The following is a 19,516-nucleotide window of genomic DNA, read 5'->3' as shown; positions in this document are numbered from 1 at the left end:
TGCTCCAGCAGCTTCCACAGGCACTCACTCACATGTGACGAGTCGGAGCCGGCCCTGCAGCTTCGGCTGGGGTGGACCCAGACCTCACTGAAGTAATGTGTATTTTGGGGCACGGACGTGTGGGGAGAATACAGGGCAAACATGGTTGTTGCCAAAGGGTTTCTAGAGCCCTTTCTTTGGTACTGGTCTTCTTACCATGGTTTCTTGGTAGTTTGGAGCCCTGCCTTCTTGGTTGCTTGCTAAGTTGTTTGTTTTTTGATTCTTTGTGGGGAAAACTACATTTTTATTTACCTCTTCACTCCCAATTATAACTCATTTGGTACAGTGCCACGTCTATTAAGCAAAACCCGTTGTGACTTTTATATTCAGAAAGTGTATTCACAAAGAACAGGGAAAAACTGACCTTGAATTTGCAGAAAACGGTGGTTGTCTCAGCTGTACTCCTGTATCAGTGTGGATGCAAAGCAAGCAGAAGTTGCATTTCATTGTGGGTGAAGTAGGAAATACAATCCTGGGCACTGTTTGGAAAAATACAGGCAAATTACAGTGATGCCATTAAATGTCATTTAGAACACGTGTTCTCAATAAGAAATGGAGAATGGATTGGTGCAAGGGGGATGGAGCAGCAATACTGACAAACCCCACTTCTCGGGATATTGCATCTGTCAAGTTCTGACCAGCTAAAAATCCCGCGTCCTGCCTCTTTTGCAGCTTCTGATGCACTAATTACCCTTCACTCTTCTCTCCCTCTGAAACCAAGGAAGAGAGTTTTATTAACCTTGCTGTAAGGTTATATTTTAAGTGGATACACCTACGATGGAAACATGACAGTTACTCCAAAAGAAACAGTAATAAGCAAAAAGTTGCCCAAAGTTCCCAGCTCTGGGTAACATGCTTCGTAGGGATGCTCTGGGGCAGTGGGTGGTCTCTCGTCCTCTGAATTTCTAACTGTTTTCAAAGAGATTTCCCCGTGTTGTTCCTAGGTTTGTCAGAGGCCTCATCTCCCGCTCGCTTTGCTGTCAGTGTTAAGCATCTCTTGAAGGCGAGTCTTCAGCACGAGGGATGTTGTGGCAGGACCAAACACTGTTGCAATAGTATAATCCTAATTGTTTTTTAAAGAAGTGATTAATCTGTATTATATCTGTTTTGACTGGTGACCGTTAATTATAGTATGTATGACATTTTTACCCACTCCATGGTTATGTAGCATGTTAGGTATCTCTCCCCAGACCCTGGGGTAAATCCAAGTAAGAACAAATTCTGAAAAATCCTCCTACAAAGCAAAAGGAGAATGGTACTGCCATGCACTGGCCAGCTAATACCCACATATTCATGTATACATGCTTTCTCTGAAGTCTTTCTACTTATTTTAAAATAATATAGTGCTTTGCCTTTTGTTTCTTTATTGTATCTACTTCCTCTTTTTTTTAATTACAACCCAGAATTTTACAATGCATATTGCATAATACCTGTATATTCTAAAATTTTTTTGTGTCTTTTAAATGTCATTTCACAGTCAGGAGAAATTCCACATGGAAGCATTTTCTAAAGCTCAAAAGTACTTAAACAAGATTGGAAGGTTTATTTATGTTACATGTGCTCACTAAAAGTAGGCACAGCAGAAAACCTAGAGGGTTTAAAAATCTGTCAGTTTCTATGGAGGAATTTTGTATCTTTTTAATTAAATCAGTAGAGATTCAAAATTTGTCACTAGAAAATGTATCCATTCATTTTTTGCATCATCAAAGTGATATTATTTCTGTTCCCTACCAGCTTTCTCTTCTACAAAATTAGCACACATTTGGTGTGAACTACAGACACTTTTCTGAAAAAAAATTGAGACAAAGTAGGTTTTGATAAGAGACTTTGATTAATTCCTAATCCGCATAGCATACTGTTTGTTGGTTCTCAGATGTAATTTAAATTATAGGGTGTTGGGTGTACCCATCATGGTGCTGAAACAGGAGTTGGCTGAATAACTCTTCTCCCCCACCCACCCCCAGTTTATGGATTGCCTATGCATTTATATATTTTAGTTTTTAAGTGCAAATGGGCTAGCTGCGCTTACGGTGACACTGAAATATCTACAACCTTTATTTTCCTTTCAGAAAAATATCTCAAAGGCTTGTTGAGATAACAGGTTTTCACAGAGGCCAGATTTCAGGGATTTATTGGGGCAGAAGGCATATAGAACAATAGATAATAGTAAAAATTCACTGATTGTTTCCTGGGTGGGTTGGATTTGTTATATATTCCATTAAACATTTATTAAAATCCTGTTAATTTGCAAGGCAGAGGTATAAGCTCTCTGCCTAAAGAAGTCTTAAGCATTAGCATTTTGTTCTTGACCTTTTCTGTCCATGAATTTCAGCTATAATTGACTGCTTGGTGGATGTGATCCTACATTTCAGTCACATTAGCCTCCTCTTATTTTGCTTTTTTTTTCTCCATTCTCTATCTTTTAATTAGTTGACTGTAATTCTTCCAGGGCTCGGGCCATGGGGCATTTAATGGCTTTTGACACAAAGAAAAAGTGTTGAGAGATTTTTTTCATTGGTAAATTCCTCCTCTGGGGTTGGATGTCTCACTTTCCCCATGTGAGGCACACAAGGAGCCTCAGTCAGAAAGTGGGTTTCCCTTGCCAGGATGTTTCAGCAGAACTGGTGAATAATGCAGCAGAATTTTGCAAGAACGCAATAGCAAAACCGCTGCTTTACCTCACCAGCCTGCGGGCACCGCTTTTGTTGTGATCACAGCAGGTTTTGAGTGATGTATGCACAAAGGAAAAAGAGAGAATGAACAGAAAGTAGTTTATGGCTTTCCTCAAAGGCACTTTTCTAACTCAAAAATATAAGCCTTGTGGTTTATATGGTTTTGAAATGTAACCACAGATATTGAGAACTGGAAAAGATTTGATTTACCATCTCCTTCAATTTTGGTACCAGATTCAGGGCAGAGGAAATTTATTTTCAAAATGAAAAACGTTGAAAGGAAATATATTAATGTTAAAATTCTTAAAACAGGAACATACTATTTGGAGAAACTGTCAGGTGAAGAATTAGAGGTTTTGTGTCTTGATGGAGTGGGTGCAGATGTGTCTTTTTGAGATCTCTACCAAAGTGCTATAATGTTGCTTTGGTGAAGCTTTCCCAGATATTTTATGGTCTACAACCCACTTTTTTGGAGCTGTGAAGAATCAGTGTCAGGCTGAGCACTTTCTCTTCAAACTTGGTCTAGGAACTGAATGGGATCAACTGCCTGGGGCACATCTCAGCCTCTGCAGTTTGGGAGCATGGTAGACCTGGCCACCCTTGGCTGCTCACAGCTGGGAGCAGAGTGAGCTGATGCTCTCCTATTTGTCACACTGTTTTTTCACACTGTTCTACATGGTCTCATCCTTGTTTTGTGTGTTTTGCTCATTGAATGACCCTTGCTAATAGCTGGATATCTCTTCAGTATGTAAAAGTCTCTGCAGAATTTAACTTTTCTTTAGAAGTGGATATTCTGGTGTTCTTGGTGTGACATATGAAGGCATTTTTCTGGCCTCTCTGACCTGTCCTTGCTTTTGCAGGCACTGTTCTGTCACTGTTTTAATACATGTATCTTAGTAATTGCTGCTTCTTGCTCCTACTACTGTGGCTGGGGGTTGCTCCAGAATTTTCCTGTTCTTGTCCCCTGAGTTGAGCCCGGATGCGTTTGTGGTTCAGTTATGACCGTTTGGTTTTCAGTTGCTTTGCTTTGTTCTTCCTTCCCTTGTATTTCTTCCTCTCTCCCTTTTGTGTTGAGCAATTGTCTGCTCTCCAGATTTGTTCTGGATGGTTTATGAAACTCCTTCTAAGGTCCTGTCCTCTTTCCTCAGATATCCTGGCGTTAGTTTCCTGCTGCTTCTCTGGTTCCTTCTCGGATGTGGATGAGCAGGATCCTACCTGGTATTCCAGTCAGAACATAACAGTACTGTTATGGCTTCATCTGTGCCAAAGACATTTATTTTCACTCTTCAGGGGTGCCAGGAGAACCAAGAGGAAGCCAGTTCCCCAAAGAGGTCCTGCAGGAGGAAGAACAGAGGAAGTTTCATTTCTTTCAGTACCCAAAATTATGTGGTCCTTCACATTTACATCCTCTGTCCTAGCTGGAGGGTAGCTAGGTACAATAGCTGAATATCCAGCATAAACTGCAGTGGCTTTCCACTCTGGCGGGACTACGCAAAAGCATAATGTTGCTTTGTGCTCTCATTTATGTTTGGTTCTAGGAGTACCTGCTCATCAGTTATTTTGTTATGTTTAGCCTCTGACAACATTTCATCCTTAGGTACTTCCAAGGCTTTGAGGTAAGGAAGGGAACAGCACTGTTCCAACACCAATGTACCACAGTTAATATTTCAGTGTTTTCTCTCCTTGTTCAATCCCCATTCTGGAGAATTGAATGGGATTTGCCTTTTTCTTATGCACAGACTGAATGGAGAGCAAAACCTGCAATGGTTGACCTTCACCTGCCCCAGCAGCAGGTGCTGGCCTGGCTGCCCAACGCCAGGGCTTGGCAGTGTCCTGAGACATTTAATAGAAATAACTACATTACGAGTGCATTCACTTCCAGGGCTTGGGGAGGGGGGAATGTTGTCTCCTACTTACCCGTGCTTGCACAGTGGCAGGCTAGCAACATGCTGAGTCGTTTAAAATTGACTGGAGAGACGGTTTTCATGTGTCTACATATTGAAATAACGGTGAGATCAGATTTCAGTTACAGGGAGGTAAGGTATGAACAAGGCACATAAGAAAAGGGCTTGTTTTGTTGATTGAGGTTTAGAAAGCTTTTTAACAAGTTGAATTATTGGCTGTATCTGAAGTGAAACACTGCTTTCCTAACTGCTCTCATTTCCTGTATCACTCCAGCTTGTTCACTGCATTAATTACAGTTCAGATTTACAGTATATTTGGTTACACACTGGGTTGCATTCTAATTTTTTTTTCCTCTGTGTGTATAAATTTCTTTGGGAGTCAGGCCAAGAGGAGAGTGTGCATATATGCATGCACACAAACAGAGGCTGAATTTGACTGTTAGTTGCTAATTTTGCGGGGAGTGGGGATCTGGATTTTCTTCTATTTTATTGTAAAATGAGACTTTTTCCAAAGGAGAAGCAGTAGCTGAGAACAGCCAGTGTTTGGAGAGTTCAAGATTTCAGAACAACCAGAGATGAGAGGAAATATTATCTTATGAATTGTAAATGTGACATTTTTAATTTGGTCAGTGTTTCCCAGGGGTTAGTGGATAATGGAATACTATCATTCTCTTGGCTTAACCAGTAATCAGCTTGCTACTAAAAATATTTTATAAATGCAGTGCTTCAGAGTTTAGTCAGATGAGGTAGAGCTTTTCACATTTGAAGTAGCTTTTTGTGACCTGAAATATGAAGTGAGATGGGATACTAAGCAAGAAATCTAGCATTTGGAAATGAGCAATTTAGGAACTGTAGAACGCGGAAGGTGATTGAAAGGATGTTTCCTCTTTAGTTTTAACATTTTTCTTTTGGCTTTGTGAGAACGTAAGAGGGGGTGCACTAAACATACAAGCAGTGTTTTGGAGAACTCATTCAGATTTTTAAATTCATTCTTCACATTTAAACTGTTGTTGCAGTAGAAGATTTTCATTCAGAATATTCTGAGTCATGGTTTCGTAAGTAAATGATTATGAATTAAATAGAACCAGATATCAAAAATGTTACCGCTTTTAAAATGAAATATTTCTAAACATTTTGTTCAGAAATACTGGTATGATGAATAATGGTATGTTGAATAATACTGGTATGATGAATGACAATAGATATAAAATCACAACTGAATGCAAGTTCTCAAATAACTAGGTGAAAAGTAAAAGAGAAAAAATTCCAAATAACCTTCTTTTGAAATAATTGATCACACTTTTTTTTTTAGCCTTGCCACTAATCACAGCAGCATTTCATCTTTCCTCTTCCTCAAACACCATCTTGCCCAAATCACGTCAGAGTCCAGCCTGCTTCCAGCCCCGCGTGGCTGACCCGGTGCAGGGAGGGTCAGCTCTCCATCACACAAAGGCTGCCCAGCACTTGCCAAGCAAATAGAGGCTCATCTTCCCGTAAATTCACCCACTCGCATCTTCCATCGACAGGTTGCAATGAGGTTAACACTTTAGAGCCATTTCATTAAAACTTAGTGTGTTGATAATCCTTTCCAACCTGTGCGAGATGCTTACTCTTCTAGGACCATTTTGTTTTCATATTGAAAAGGGGGAGTGGTGGTGGGACTGGTGGGGATGTATTTGATGCATGGCAGCAGCATGATTTAGTTGTAAATGCACCAATACAGCTTTTCAGTATTTGAGCCCGTGTGGGTGTTTAGTTAAAGCCATGCATGGATGATGTCTGTTATTTTGTTAGGATTTCAAAGTGAGGGATTTTAGCACTTTAATCCTGACTGACAGTTGGAAGGTTGGTGGTTTCAAACACAGTGGCATGGAGTAGCTGATTTCTCTTCGGTGAAACAATGCACCAGTGTGTCTAGGCTGCCTGTACAGAGCCAATAAATCTGTTTTGTTTTGTTTTTCTCCCCCCTTTTTTCTCTCTCCCTCTCTCTCTCTTCCCCGTCCTCCAGGCCAGGACCCACTCCTATTGCTGAAAACCCTTCAGCTTCTCTGGACAAAGAAAGAGATGAAGAAGGTAAGGCTGAGCCTCCCCTCCACACTGCAGTTAATAACTGCATGCAGAGCATGTCCAGACGCAGAACACTTAGGTCAGACCTGCAATTCTTCATGATTGCTTTCAGTTCCAGCACACAGGGGAAGAGCCTATGCATTTGCAGCAAGAAGTGAAAAGAAAAGGTAGCCCTGTGTGATGTGAAGCAGCTCAGAGGCTCATATAAAAGAGCTGAAGTTTACAGGGCTGAGTTACAGAGGGAAAAAAAAATCCAAGTTGCTTTTGTTTTCTTTTAAACACTTTTTTGTCCATTAAGTAGAGGACCTTTGGGGGAGGGGGAAGAATATTTCTAGTAGCTGAAAAAATGAGGGTTGAAGTCAGTAGAAAAGTGCTCTTTGCCAAGTGGAATGATATCAAAGCCTTCGTATTCAAAGTATTTTTACTATTTTTTCTGATTTGGTTTGGTTTTGCCTTTTAGAGTGGTGAATGCAATTTACACTGCCTGTCTAAAATTAGTGCTATATTTTTATACAGCACACTATGGGCTGTATGTGGAGATTTCTCATAGGGAGTAAAATATACTTCATCTAAATTTGGGAGCTTGAAAACTAACAAAAACACTAGATGCATGAGCTTAGTGGTGAGTTTCCCATGTTTAACTCTGCGTTGTTCAGGCAGGTTCATAGCTGAGATGTTTTTTTTTAAAAGACCCAAAAACCTGCAGCTCACCACATAGCCACGTGGAATGTCTCCTGTGTGAAATGGCTGGCGTGGCTGAGTACCTTGGTGTACGTGCTCCATCCTAGGTGTCTGGAATGTTTAGTCATTGTCCTTGTCTGCTGCACTTAGACTTTCCATTACTGATAGTCTGTGGTTCCCACCCAGAATAATTAAACAACTGGAAACACAGTGTGAGAGGTGCCTCTCCAAATGGTCAGTCACCGACATAGACTTGAGCTCAGCAACTCTGAAGCCTTGAGCTTTCTATCAAGTTTTGTTAGGGGTGGAGGAAAAAAAATATTATCTGTTAGGTCTTGAGGGCAGTTAATCCCACAAATAAACAGGAGGAAAGAGTAATCATCAAAATCTCTGTACTGTGTACCCTGGGATGTGTGTGGACTGTGAAGAAAAATACTCTGAAAAAGACAAAGCCTCCCATTGATGTGTCCTTGGGCAGAGAGCACCGCAGCTTTCCTGCTGAGGGTGGAAGAGTTTGAGGATCCCCGTGAGTCACACTTGCAGCTCTGCTTATTCGGTTTGTTTCTGGAGTGGTCATCCCAGTGAGACGCATGGTTTTGCAGAGCGTGCAGGCTGCACCTCCTTGGTGGGGCAGGTCTGTCCCCCTCAGGCCCACCCTTCAGGCAGCGCCGCATGGCTGCAGGCATGGGCAGAAGCATGTTTCTGAATCTGGAGGATGCATTTCTGAACCACGAGGAAAGCCTTTTTAGAGAGACGAGGAGGGCTGTGGTGGGACCAGGCCATGGCACAGCAGCAGCTGCCTCTAAGGTGGGGAGCACAGCATGAATGTCCGCAATGGTTTCTGACATGTGCTCATCACGCTGTCAGTGAGATGGGCTAATCCATGCTCAGGGCATTGCCACCCTTCAGACATGCAGTACACCCACAGCAAGCATAGACACTTTTTTCAGGGGCAGCTGCTGCCCTGCCCTCTGTGTGCAACTTGAAGTGTGTGGTGCTGCTGCTTACATCCAACTGTCCAGTTCAAATAAATGGGGGAAGTTGACTTAAATACAACTCAGTCTGCTCCATTGACATTTAAATGATAGGGAGCTTCTTTGCCTTTCTCTGTGTGTGAATGTAAGTCAGTACTGTCTATTAACTAGTGTGAATCAGCCCGTTGGTCTCAAATCAGTGACCATGAGCAGAAAGTGGTTATCTGTCCATGGCATGACCTCGGTTCTGGAACATGGTTATAAGAAGTGGTCATTTCCTATGTAGGAAAGACAGTTTTGGAATAACCAAGAAGCATCAGCAGGCTGCCCTGATCTGTGTATCTAGAAATAAGGGACCAAAACTGAATGAAGGAGTACATAGTTTGAGCATCAGCAAAATTTTCCTATTCCCATGATCTGTCAGGCTGTAGAAATCCCCCAGGGAGCATTCCCTGCCATGGGAATCAATTGAAATGGAAATGGCAATTACACGTTTGAGAGGAATCCTTCTCTGGCAGAGAGATGAGCCAGGCAGCACAACGCTCTTTTCTCTCTGATTTAGGTGTCTCATGCCTTTTTTTTTCTTTTTTTTTTTCCCCCTCAAACTATACATACCACAGTTGAAGTCTTCAGATTGCTAGGAAGTTTTGAAGAAGGCTTTTCCCCTGCTTGCCAGAGTCTAGCTGGTACAAAGGCAAGACTCAGTCTAGATAACAACAGTTAGTGCTCCTCGCAGTTGTGTCAGTGTTTGGAGATGCTCTGCATGTGAAAGCAGGCTTGTGCTCTCGCAGGACCTGGTGTCTGATGGAGTCCATCCTGGCAAAGCCAGGGCTCTGACTTCAGCCCAAGAAGGAGCTGAACGGTGTGGTGAAAGCTCTTGTTCAGTCTAAATGTGCTGAAGTGGGGCTTTGCGGAGGAAAAAAGAAAAAAGAAGAGAGGCCATTTATAAACAGTGCAATTTAGTTGGCGAGTTGCTTTGTTTTCCTTTGGCTGTTGTGTTGGATATTTGTGGTTGGATAAGAGCTTGCCTTTTCCTTCTGCTGAATCTTGCAGTGAAGTTGGAGCCCTATGTTTAACGTCGCAAATTCTTGCCACAGGGAAAAATACTTATGGGGAGAAATCTGTTATCTAAAGTCACATCTTTGTTAGTCATCAGCTTTTTCATACTTCATTTGATAATCTAATGAGAAAGAAACAGTTTCTGTCCTAAACGATAGGTTTTGTGGTTTTTCCAGACGTGAAAGACTCTACGGAAAATAACTGTCTTCCAGTAAATATTGTCGATGAATAAAAAAGAACAAATTCATTGGCAAATTTGCTGTAGATTTTCTTTTGTTTTCCATGTCGTTCTTCAAACTTTATGTTGTTTCCATTAGAAGCTACAATTGGAGCCATCATATACAGTAAATTACAAGCGCTGGCTGCAGGCGGGAATGAGCATCTTTTGGATTTTGCGTTTTAGCCAGAAAAGAAAGAGAGCAGCTGCTGTTAGTGATTTCTTGTTTTCTGTCTCTGCTTTTGCCTTGCTCCACACCAGTACATGTACCATGTGGTGAAAGGTCCTGTGTGGGTACTGAAGGATGCCACTTCTTCACCCTGCCAACCCTCCCAAGCTCCTTGGAAACTACTTCTAATGTAAACATTATAAAGATATTGCTCAGTACTGCTAATTTATCACTTCTACCAGATGGGTAGTAAGTAGCCTATTAACATTCACAAAGTGAGTGTCCAATTCCTTCACATTTCTAAACACATCACCCTGGGATTCCTAAGATTTATGGCATGGAGTTTTCCCATGTTCCAAGCCCCTTCGTATGGCCTTTAGACTTGCAGAGGTGTGCAGTGCCTGACATGCAGTGGCAGTAGGTAGTCAATACCGTGCTCAGGTGGGTTTGGAGGAAAGGAACACAGATTTGTAGGATGGTAATCTGACAGAGTTTGAACTCTGATGTTTCTTTCTTTTTAATCTTGTGTGTAAAATCCAAACTATTTTGATACCCCCAAATATTCCTATTACAGTGAGGAACATTATGCTATCCTGGCTGAAGTGGGTATAAGGTCAAATATGAAAGTTTGTGGTACAAGAATGAGGAGGAGGAGGAGTTTATATGCTTTATTACTTGTAGGTCTGTTAGAAGATGAGTAGGTTTTTGAGCCTGGTTATCTACCTTCAACATTACCATTTTCCTAACAACACCATTTTCTCCAGCTCACTTCTTTTCTCCCCCTCCCCCAAATCCCAAGCCCCTTTGTCTGCCCCACAGAACAACTTCTCTGTCTTTATGGGATAATTAGTGTGGACAATTGCTGCTTTTCCCATTGGGTTTGAGGTGCAGTGAGCCATGAAGGAATCTGTAATGACATGAAAAGTCACTGGAGGCACGGATGGTGGCTGAATAGCAACAGTTACCTCTCTGAATAGATTAAATTAAAAAAAATAAAGCTTTGTGTTCAGCTGGGGGAAGGGAGGATTCACTAATCTTTTTGTACATGACAATGTGTTTTTGTATCTCAGCAGCTCAAGGAAGAAATCAGGCGGGGCTTTGCAGGACTGGAGGACCCATTGGCAGGACTCCTGGACATGCTGGAGAGCAGCAGTGATTGGAAGGGGAAAGGGCATTCCCTCGGGTATTACATCACCACTGAGTTGCAGCTTTGGATAAAAGAGCATCCTGCTGTTCAACAGGTTAGAAAAAAAGAGAGCAAGAGAGCTGGGAGAAAGGAGAGGGCAATTGATTTTAATGTCCCTCAAGTGTCCCCAATTTCACTTTATTCCATAGTCCAGCATCTTCTCTGTACTCTCATACAAACATGGTGTGACGAGGTGTGAAATTTGTACTGAGATCTTGTTCTCTGTTGTATGCTGGCCTGAAAATTAAATAATATTAGAAGCTGCAATGCTCTATTAGAAGCTGTGATAGCTCTGTTTCCCCTTTCAAGCTGGGATTTCCATCTTTCCAGATCAAACCACTTTGATCAAGCGTTGATCTTGCAGCTTTTGCCGGGCTGGAGGCTTTCCCACTGGAACTCACATCCCTGCTGTCAGGATAAAACCAATTGCAGTAATCTACTCTGCATATTCTTCCAGTTCTGCAAATAGAAGCCAGTTACCGTACGTTTGCTTAACTCCTGCCATATGGTGGGGAGCTTTTATCATCGGGAATGCAGAAAATGGTAACAGTATGACTTTTCAGCAGCTGAATGATTAGCTTTGTAACGTTGGGTCATCAGATTATACATCCTAATGCTTACCATTCCTTATGCCTTCATATATTCTGACTTACTGAGATATTCTCTTTTTTGTATGCTTTTGGCTCTGAACTGCAAGATACTTTTATATTTGTGTTTTTTCATTTTCCATTTTTCCCAAATGGCTCTTTTTAGATGTTGAGCTCTGCCATTACATTATCTGCAAAGTGCAGTGAAGTGCTACTGGCACTGAAATTCCTATGTCATAAGAGAATGATCATGTAGGAACACAAGGATTAATACTTGTATCTGTGCGTCTTTTGACGATGCTTTTGCTTTCCTGCCCTTCTTGCACCCAGGAGCAAGCCTGGGAATGAAAATTGAATTCTTATGCCTGATAGGTGAGATGTCCCTTGAGGGGAGTTGCTGCATTCAAAGATTTTCTGCTGGGAATTGGGAGAATTTCTGAATAGCTGTGTTAGTAAAAGAGGGCATTTTTCCAGTTTCATATTTTACTTTTGCACAAGGCCATATGCCTTTTCCAGAATTATCCCACAAACATTTAATGTTTTCAAATTGGATGCTGTGAAAGAAATGTGTATCATATTGTTCTGATTTCTGCTTGCAGACTCCATGGGGAAATAGGAGAATCCCTTCCCAAGGAATTGGCTTATTCCACTGTTTAAACAAGCTGCATTTTCAACTGCCATTGAATTGTAGCCATCTTTACTAAATCTGTGTTTGATTTTTTTTTTTTTTTTTTTTTTTTAGTCTGGCATCAAGCTGCAGAAGCTGCAGGCCCGTGTACTCAGAATACTAGCCCAGTGCCCAGCTAATCTTCTTGACCCTCTGATTAGCATTTACCAGCTCCATACAGCAGACCGGAACTATTTGCTTGGACATGTCAGTCATCTTTATCACAAGGGCGATTACAAAGAGGTGGGTCATGTCTTTCAAATAAATTTACCTACCCAGCTCTCTAGTTCTCTGTTAATGTCTGTGTCCTTTTTTGGATGCATTTCAATGTGAATTCCGTTTCATCACAGCAGCTGCACACTGTGAATGGTACAGCTTAGCATGGTCTTCCCATGTACATGAGTAGGCTGTGTTCAACCTCATTTTTTCTAATGGCTGAGTACAGAATGCCAGTGAATCCTTCCTCCACCCCTTTTTTGACCTTTCAAAGTAATAGGTTAATAGGGTTTAATTTGGAGAATTTAAGGGGGGATGGTTGTGTTCTTTTTTGTTTTCCTTGTCCTTGGCAAGAAAAGAAGGGATTTTAGTAGTTGGTCATAGACCTGCTGTGCTATCTCCAATCTGCCTGCAGTGAGGAGCAGTTGGAAAATCTCTGTTCCCACGTGATTACCCTAACCAAAGGGTTCACAGTTTGAGGCTCATATTAAAAATGTGTTACTACTTGTGTGTTTGAGTTTGAGTGACTGACATTGGCAGGAGTTCACCAAACCCAGAATTTGATATGTTTTACCCTGTGGTTTAGAGTACTTGCAGCATCTCTGGCATCACTGTGATGTCTTGGTAGCCTTGCGAGTATTCTCATGAGCAAACTATACAATACTGTTAATACTGTTAATGCTTTTTGTTTTAAAGGCAAAAGGCAAAAAACATAGGTTTGGTTTTCTCAAAGGAAGATGGTTCACTTTGATGGTGTAGAAAGGCTTGATCTTGTTTAGGAAAATAAAAAAGTCGAATAGCATTTTTAAAATCCTGTTCTTCAGTAAAGCTGAATTCCCAAGTGAGATCATGGAATTCCATTCTTGTTGATTTATTTGAATACTGAAACAAGGGTATTTCATATTTGATTAGAAGTTCACAGGTAGCTGCTTGAAACTTACTCTTTTGCTCAATAAGTTTTTGGACGTGTTTGAAAATCCTAACGGAAGCGTAGTATTTGACTATATTCAAGTGTGATTTTTAAGTTCATGGCTCCAAAGATATTTATTGTTGTCATTAGAAATGCAGCTCTTTCTAGATCTGGTTTTGGAAAGGTCTATATTTTTTTTGGTGGAATTGTTTTTCTGTTCTTTCTTCCACAGAAAAGCTCATTTACTAGTCATTCCCAGTGTGAAGAACAGGAAACCTCAACTGTTGCTTACCCTCAGCCATAACTTTCTTCTAGTTTTGTTTTGTTGCCAGAAGGAGGAATAGAATTATCTTCAAGAATAACAGGAAATCTTTTACTGCCCTTGGGGACTGATCATACCTAAGTTCACAGCAACTAACTCCAAAAAACCTGAAACTAGGGCTCTGAGCCCTTGCAGTGGGCTGCAGCATCTGTTCATCCTGCTCTTCCCTGTCTTTCAGCTGGGGCAGTAAAGCAGATTCACATGTAGGATTTTGGGCTCTTGTGTCTCTCACCTGAAAGGACAGAAATCCTTATAAGCCCTTGCAGTCATTATTTATTATCTTGCTGTATTTACATTAAGACACCAGGCATTTATTCTAGAGCACATTATTCCCTTTGCCTGTTTTGATGCATTTCCTACTGTGGTGTGTGAACCATGGAGGTCCCCAGCTCTGCCCCATGGGTTAAGGCTCCTTTTCCTTGCAGAGGTTTTGGAGAAAGATCTCTTCAGAAAATGAGATCCCAGAGATCTCTGGGGGTGGCCATGGCGGTTATTTGTTTCTGAAGCACATTTGGCCCTCCCTGTATTCCTTGTTTTAGTAGAGCTGGCCAAAAGCTGAACCAGTTTGTGAATCGCAGCAGCCCGGAGTTTTGCAGTGAGCTGCTGGGAGGGCCGCCTGACAGGTCAGGGTGTGGTTGTCGTGGGGGCGGCAGGAAAATCATCAGCTTTGTACAGGTGGTGGTGGGTTTTGTGGAAGATGGTGCAGGTGGAGGTAACTTTATTCTGATTTGGGAGCATAAATAATAGCTGTGGGTGAGGAGGCACCTGACAGGGAGCACTGGCCAGCGGATGGCACTAGTGCTCCCATGATGTAGAAAAACAAGCTGATACAGTGAGAGTTAAAGGAACAAGCAGGGACATGTAAGTGGGGTTTTGAGGCGTCTGGCCTGTTTGGGGTTTTTATCCATTCTTTTGTGAATGGAGTTTGCAGCTGCTGGAGGAGTATGGCAGCGTGGGGCCTTGCAGGGCGCTCCGGAGCTGTTGCAAGGGGCTCCTGGGTCTGCTCTTTGCTGCCCGCATGGCATGAAGAGACAGAAGGGTTTCACATTCCCGCTCAGGTGGTTTCAGGTGAAATGTGGCAGCTTTGTCCCCTTCTCAGAAGCCCTCCGAAGCCATGGGCTGTGGGTCCATGCTGCCCTCGACCCGGGCTGTCCCAGGCCGAGCCGGAGCCTGGTCAGGCTGCCGGGTGGAGGCTTTGTGGGAAGGGCGATGGCTGCTGGTGGGGCTGGGACAATGCGGGGATTCAGCAGACCGGGGGTAATGCAGTGCAAGCGAGTCTGTGAGAGGCCCTGAATAGGCCAGGCTGTGCTTGAGAAGAATGAGGGGTAGGCAGAAGGCAAGCTAGTGTTTCATGGTCATCTTATGTTACACTTCAGCCTTTCAAAGAGTGTCTGGGGCTGGTTGAATGAACCTCTCTTGCACTGCGAATGCGGGAGCCTAAAGACAAAGGGGACTCTTGTCACTCGCAGGCCCCTTTCGGGAATAAAAGCCATTGTCACATGAACAGGGGCAGTCTGGCAGGCTGTGCATGCTTCAGTGCCCCATGATATCGCTAAGTCTCAGCAGAAATCACATTCAGGGCCCTGTCAGCTTTGATTAGTGGGGTCTCATGACTTAATGTGCTGCGATATTTCATGTCTAAGGGTGGCGGCTGTCTTTCTGTGGGATGAATGCCCTCTATTGTCCACTGAGTTATTTTATTTACATTTTTTTAAACAGCTTATAAAGGTAAAAAGATAGCTGCGCTTAAAGAAAAAAAATCAAATTCCTTTGCTTCTGGATCAGTAGTGAGTGCTGCTCGGGTCAGATACAGTGAAACTTGTTTTCACAGTCAGCATCAAAGTTCTCATCTTGTTTAACAGCTTTATAGTAAATTCTGAACAGGTGGCAGTGGAGCTGGGTTTAGGAAGGAAACAATAAATAAGCTTTTTAGCCTCTGACAACCAGAAATATTCTTGGGCCTGAGAGAGCTCCTACTCTGACTTCTCTGCATCGGTGACTAGCAGCATTTTTCTCCCCTTCATCAATTTGGTTCTTAAACAAGAATATTGGACTAAGCTATTAGCGGGACAGGGAGTATTTAATTTTTAACAGTTTTTTTGGTTGTTTTCCATCCAAATTTCTCTGTTTTCAAAAGAAGATTAGATTTTTTTCTACTAACGTTTCATCCGTTAATATCTACAGATAATGATGGTTGATTCTGTATGTTAAATTCAGTTAATGTTTGCTCTTTCAATTAAGATAATGTGGATTACGTATTAAGATTCAGTTGTTAAAATTTGTCCTAAGATAACTTGGAGTACCCAGAGAAAAAGCTCTGTAGACACAGAATTCAAAGTTTGTGACAGCAGTACATACTACTACAGAAGTAATTTATTAATTTGGTAGAAAGGATGGTTGACTGAAGAGTTAAACTTAAAAGAATACAAATATGCTAAGGTGTAGAAATGCATAGTTCAATCACCAACATGACCTTCCATTTTCAGTGTAGTGATGTTTTGAACACCGATTCAGGGATGTTGTTGTTTGTAGTCCTACTTCATACATGGTGCTTGAATACACATGGTGTATTTTTGCAAATCTCTCAATACAAATCAGTGTTAAGACTGACTGAGCACATTAATGGATATTCAGATTTTGGATTTCTTCACTCTGACTTTTTTGAGCTGTTCTCAGGACAGTGAAAATGTCTCTGATACTGCATCTTTCCCCCATTTACCACCTTAATTACAAAGGCTTGTTCAACTCTTACTGTATTTGAAAGTGTGTGCATTTGAACTTCCTTGTTTCTTTTAAATTAAAAATAATAATCGATAAGAAAAACAAGGAAAATGTTACAGGGGATGTTTCTCATGTAAAGATGATGATGTCAGTCTCAACCCTTTTTTCCTATTAACTTAATCTACTACTAAAGGACAGCTTTAATGGCACATTGCCTCCTAGATTCATGCCACTCCAGAACAGAGGTAGCCAACCTGCGGGCTATGGACTACTCTGCCACCTGCTCCCGAACACCATGTCTTCTGGAGATGCCTCTGCTCTGGGTGTCTGTCTGATGAAGTAGTTGGGAAGGAGCTTGAGTGTTGCTGGGAATTAATAATTCAGATGGTAGTATTCTGCTCCTACTGCCAGCATTTCTGGGCTCTCATCAAGCAAGCAAGCTCTTGGAGAAGAGGTGCGAATGTGCAGCAGATCTAACCATACAGAGAGTCTGGATCTGGAGGATCTGGTGAAGGTGGGTGGCCTGTGTGCACAGGAAACTTGGGCAGTGCTCTGGAGGATCACCCATTTGTGAGAATGCACTGACTAATTAAACCAGGTTTAAAACTGATTTGAGTGACCTGAGGAAGACAAATCATAGAAGTGTTTGTTTCAGTTCCCTCTTCCCTTCACCTGTGCACACACATATTCCAACCTTGACTTTTACTTCTCTCCCTCAAATTCTTTAGCTATGAGTAACCTGTCACTACTTCATTTTGACGGTCTCACTCCTTATAAAATAGTTCATGCTCTCTTGAAAGTGGACCTGGGAAATCTCATGTTTTGCTCATTTCTGAAGATCTTCCTGAAGATAGCTGTGTATATCGTATAATCTTTAAGCAGGAAGTAATTAAACGTCTAACCTGATGTCATACCCTGTGCAGTGATGCACTCTGAGAATTCGAGCAAAGCTGATTAGCCACAAGTTTGAAATGAGTGATTCCAAAACACAAAACAGATGCTCCCAATGATTCATACATGGTGTGTCTTTTACTCAATTATCTCTACCATTATTATGTATCCAGGCTTTGATCACTGTGATTTTCTTAGAGTTGACGTTGGATCCTCCTCTGCAAAGTTTTGTTCTGTTTCATATTTCTATGGGTTTTCAGAAATTCCTTCACCCTTGGTTCAGAAGTACTACACTAAGACAGGCATATTTACCTTTGTGTTGTCCCAACTTGCTTGCAGCAGAGCTAAGTAATGCAGGAGTCATCAGAAACCATTTGTGTCTCTCCTGTATAATCACTCCAAGCAGTGCTACTAGCAAAAGGTTATTCCTCTGATGCTAACCCCACCGTGGGAAAATTGCCTAAATTGTCAGTGTAGACACCACCCAAGTGCACATGCCCTGGCAGATAAGATCTTGTGTGGCTTCCTGCACTTCGTACTGTATGTGGAAAGAATAGTCATTTTTAGATGAGACAGAGCCAGTTGCATTCAAAACAAGTAGAGAGGATCAGGTATTAGTGCAGGGTGCTCTGGGCTTGTGTGTTCACTTCAAAACACTCCCCATTTTCCATACTCTTGTTTTTGCAATCGCATGACTTAGAAGAGTGGTCTGGTGCTCGTGGCTTGGCCTGAATGTGTCAAGTTTGGGTAACTTCCTCCATTCCATGCTCAATGCACCTACATGCATTTTAGATATAATTTAATGTAGTATTGTCCAGGTTTGCATTCTTCCCTATCCTCATCCAACCCTCCTTTGCTGTATTTTTAGGTGTTTATCAAAACTATTACAGAATGTCCAAATATGATTTTTGCTTTCACCATAATTAAATCAAAGAATGACCCCAAGCTACCTGAGGACAGTAAGACTCACGAACTTTGACAGGATTTGAATCAGGCAATAGGTCATCATCTTTTCTGCTGTACTGGGCTGTGGCTTCATCATGTACTTGTCCTATATACACTTGGGGGATGCAAGGCAAGACAGGGACTAACCTTTCCCATATTTCTGTTATGATCTGGGGCAGGAGGGTTTTAGTATAGGCTAAACACTTTTATGCGTAGCAATAATGCTAATTCTTGGCTGTTACTAGATTACGTGCGAGAAACTCTCTATGTACGAAATATATTATTGTGAAAAGGCTACTTGTACCACCAGTCACAACTATAACGTGTTCTCTTTATAGTTTGAGGGAGGGTGAGTAGACCATGATAAGCTGACAATATGTTAGTGTTCACCAGAGCTTTTCCATGTTCCTGTGTCGTAGCTAGGTTTTTATGCTATTGATCTGCTGGTGAAGTGGGGGAGGTATCTGCTGCTTAGGATTTTTGTTGCCCTGCTGATCCAGCCTGAGTCTGAGGATCTGCAGTTGGATTAACACGATTGCTAGCTTCCAGCAACCCTGGCTAGTCTTCCAGCACAGCTTGCAGAGTGCAACACTGCGTATGGGAAATGCATGTCTCTTGGGTGGGGAGGGGGATTCTCACCATTTCAGTTACAGCATGCTGTCTGCCTAATTAAAGTGTTTGTTTTCTAACTACAAAATGAGTCTGTGAATGAGGTGTTGCTTTTCTGGAGATCTTATCATCTATAAACAGACTGTTAAAAATAGGGTCATTTTACACAAAACTTGCTTGTGGAGTGAAACAATTCAAAACATGGTAATAACAAAATAAAATCTTAAAATAGCTCTGAGTTGAGACCACAGACACAGCTGCCAAACACTTTCATCTTTATTACAGATACTCATATCTCTTCTCTTATTATTCCTATTGTAAACACGCTGATTTTATCTCAGTTGTCCTTGCTGTTCAGCCAGCCAGCCCGTGTAACTACACCCTGCAATCCAGCCTGGTTGTTTGTTCCTAGGACCCAGGTCACACGTCTCCTTCCACGTTTAGCTTTGTGCATGGACAAGACTGCTGCCCTGCTGCTGATGGCATTCCCTGCTGCAGGAAGTTTCTGCCAGCAGCAGTTCGCCTGACTGCTCCATCACCTACTCTAGCCGGGTGATGTTAAAATTATGTTAAAAACCAGCTTGTGTGATTTGCTTGAAGATCCTCTGACCTGCAGCAGTAGTGGTGGTGTGAGCTGGGTCTGCCGCAGCTGGGGTTGGAAGGCACTGTCTCTCCACGAT

At 42.0% G+C, this 19,516-nt stretch overlaps 1 protein-coding gene across 1 annotated transcript in view; it reads left to right on the top strand.

The window, feature by feature from the left end:
* Positions 1–19,516, top strand: part of EXD3 (exonuclease 3'-5' domain containing 3) — a 292,624-nt gene that overhangs the window by 89,403 nt on the left and 183,705 nt on the right. The window contains 3 exon segments of the mRNA XM_075716908.1: positions 6,624–6,688; positions 10,856–11,023; positions 12,298–12,465. Of these exon segments, the coding sequence (XP_075573023.1) occupies positions 6,624–6,688; positions 10,856–11,023; positions 12,298–12,465 (401 nt within the window).

This window comes from Pelecanus crispus, chromosome 9 (assembly GCF_030463565.1).
Source record: "Pelecanus crispus isolate bPelCri1 chromosome 9, bPelCri1.pri, whole genome shotgun sequence".
Lineage (NCBI taxonomy): Eukaryota > Metazoa > Chordata > Aves > Pelecaniformes > Pelecanidae > Pelecanus > Pelecanus crispus.
This window is presented reverse-complemented; position numbering and strand designations above follow the sequence as displayed.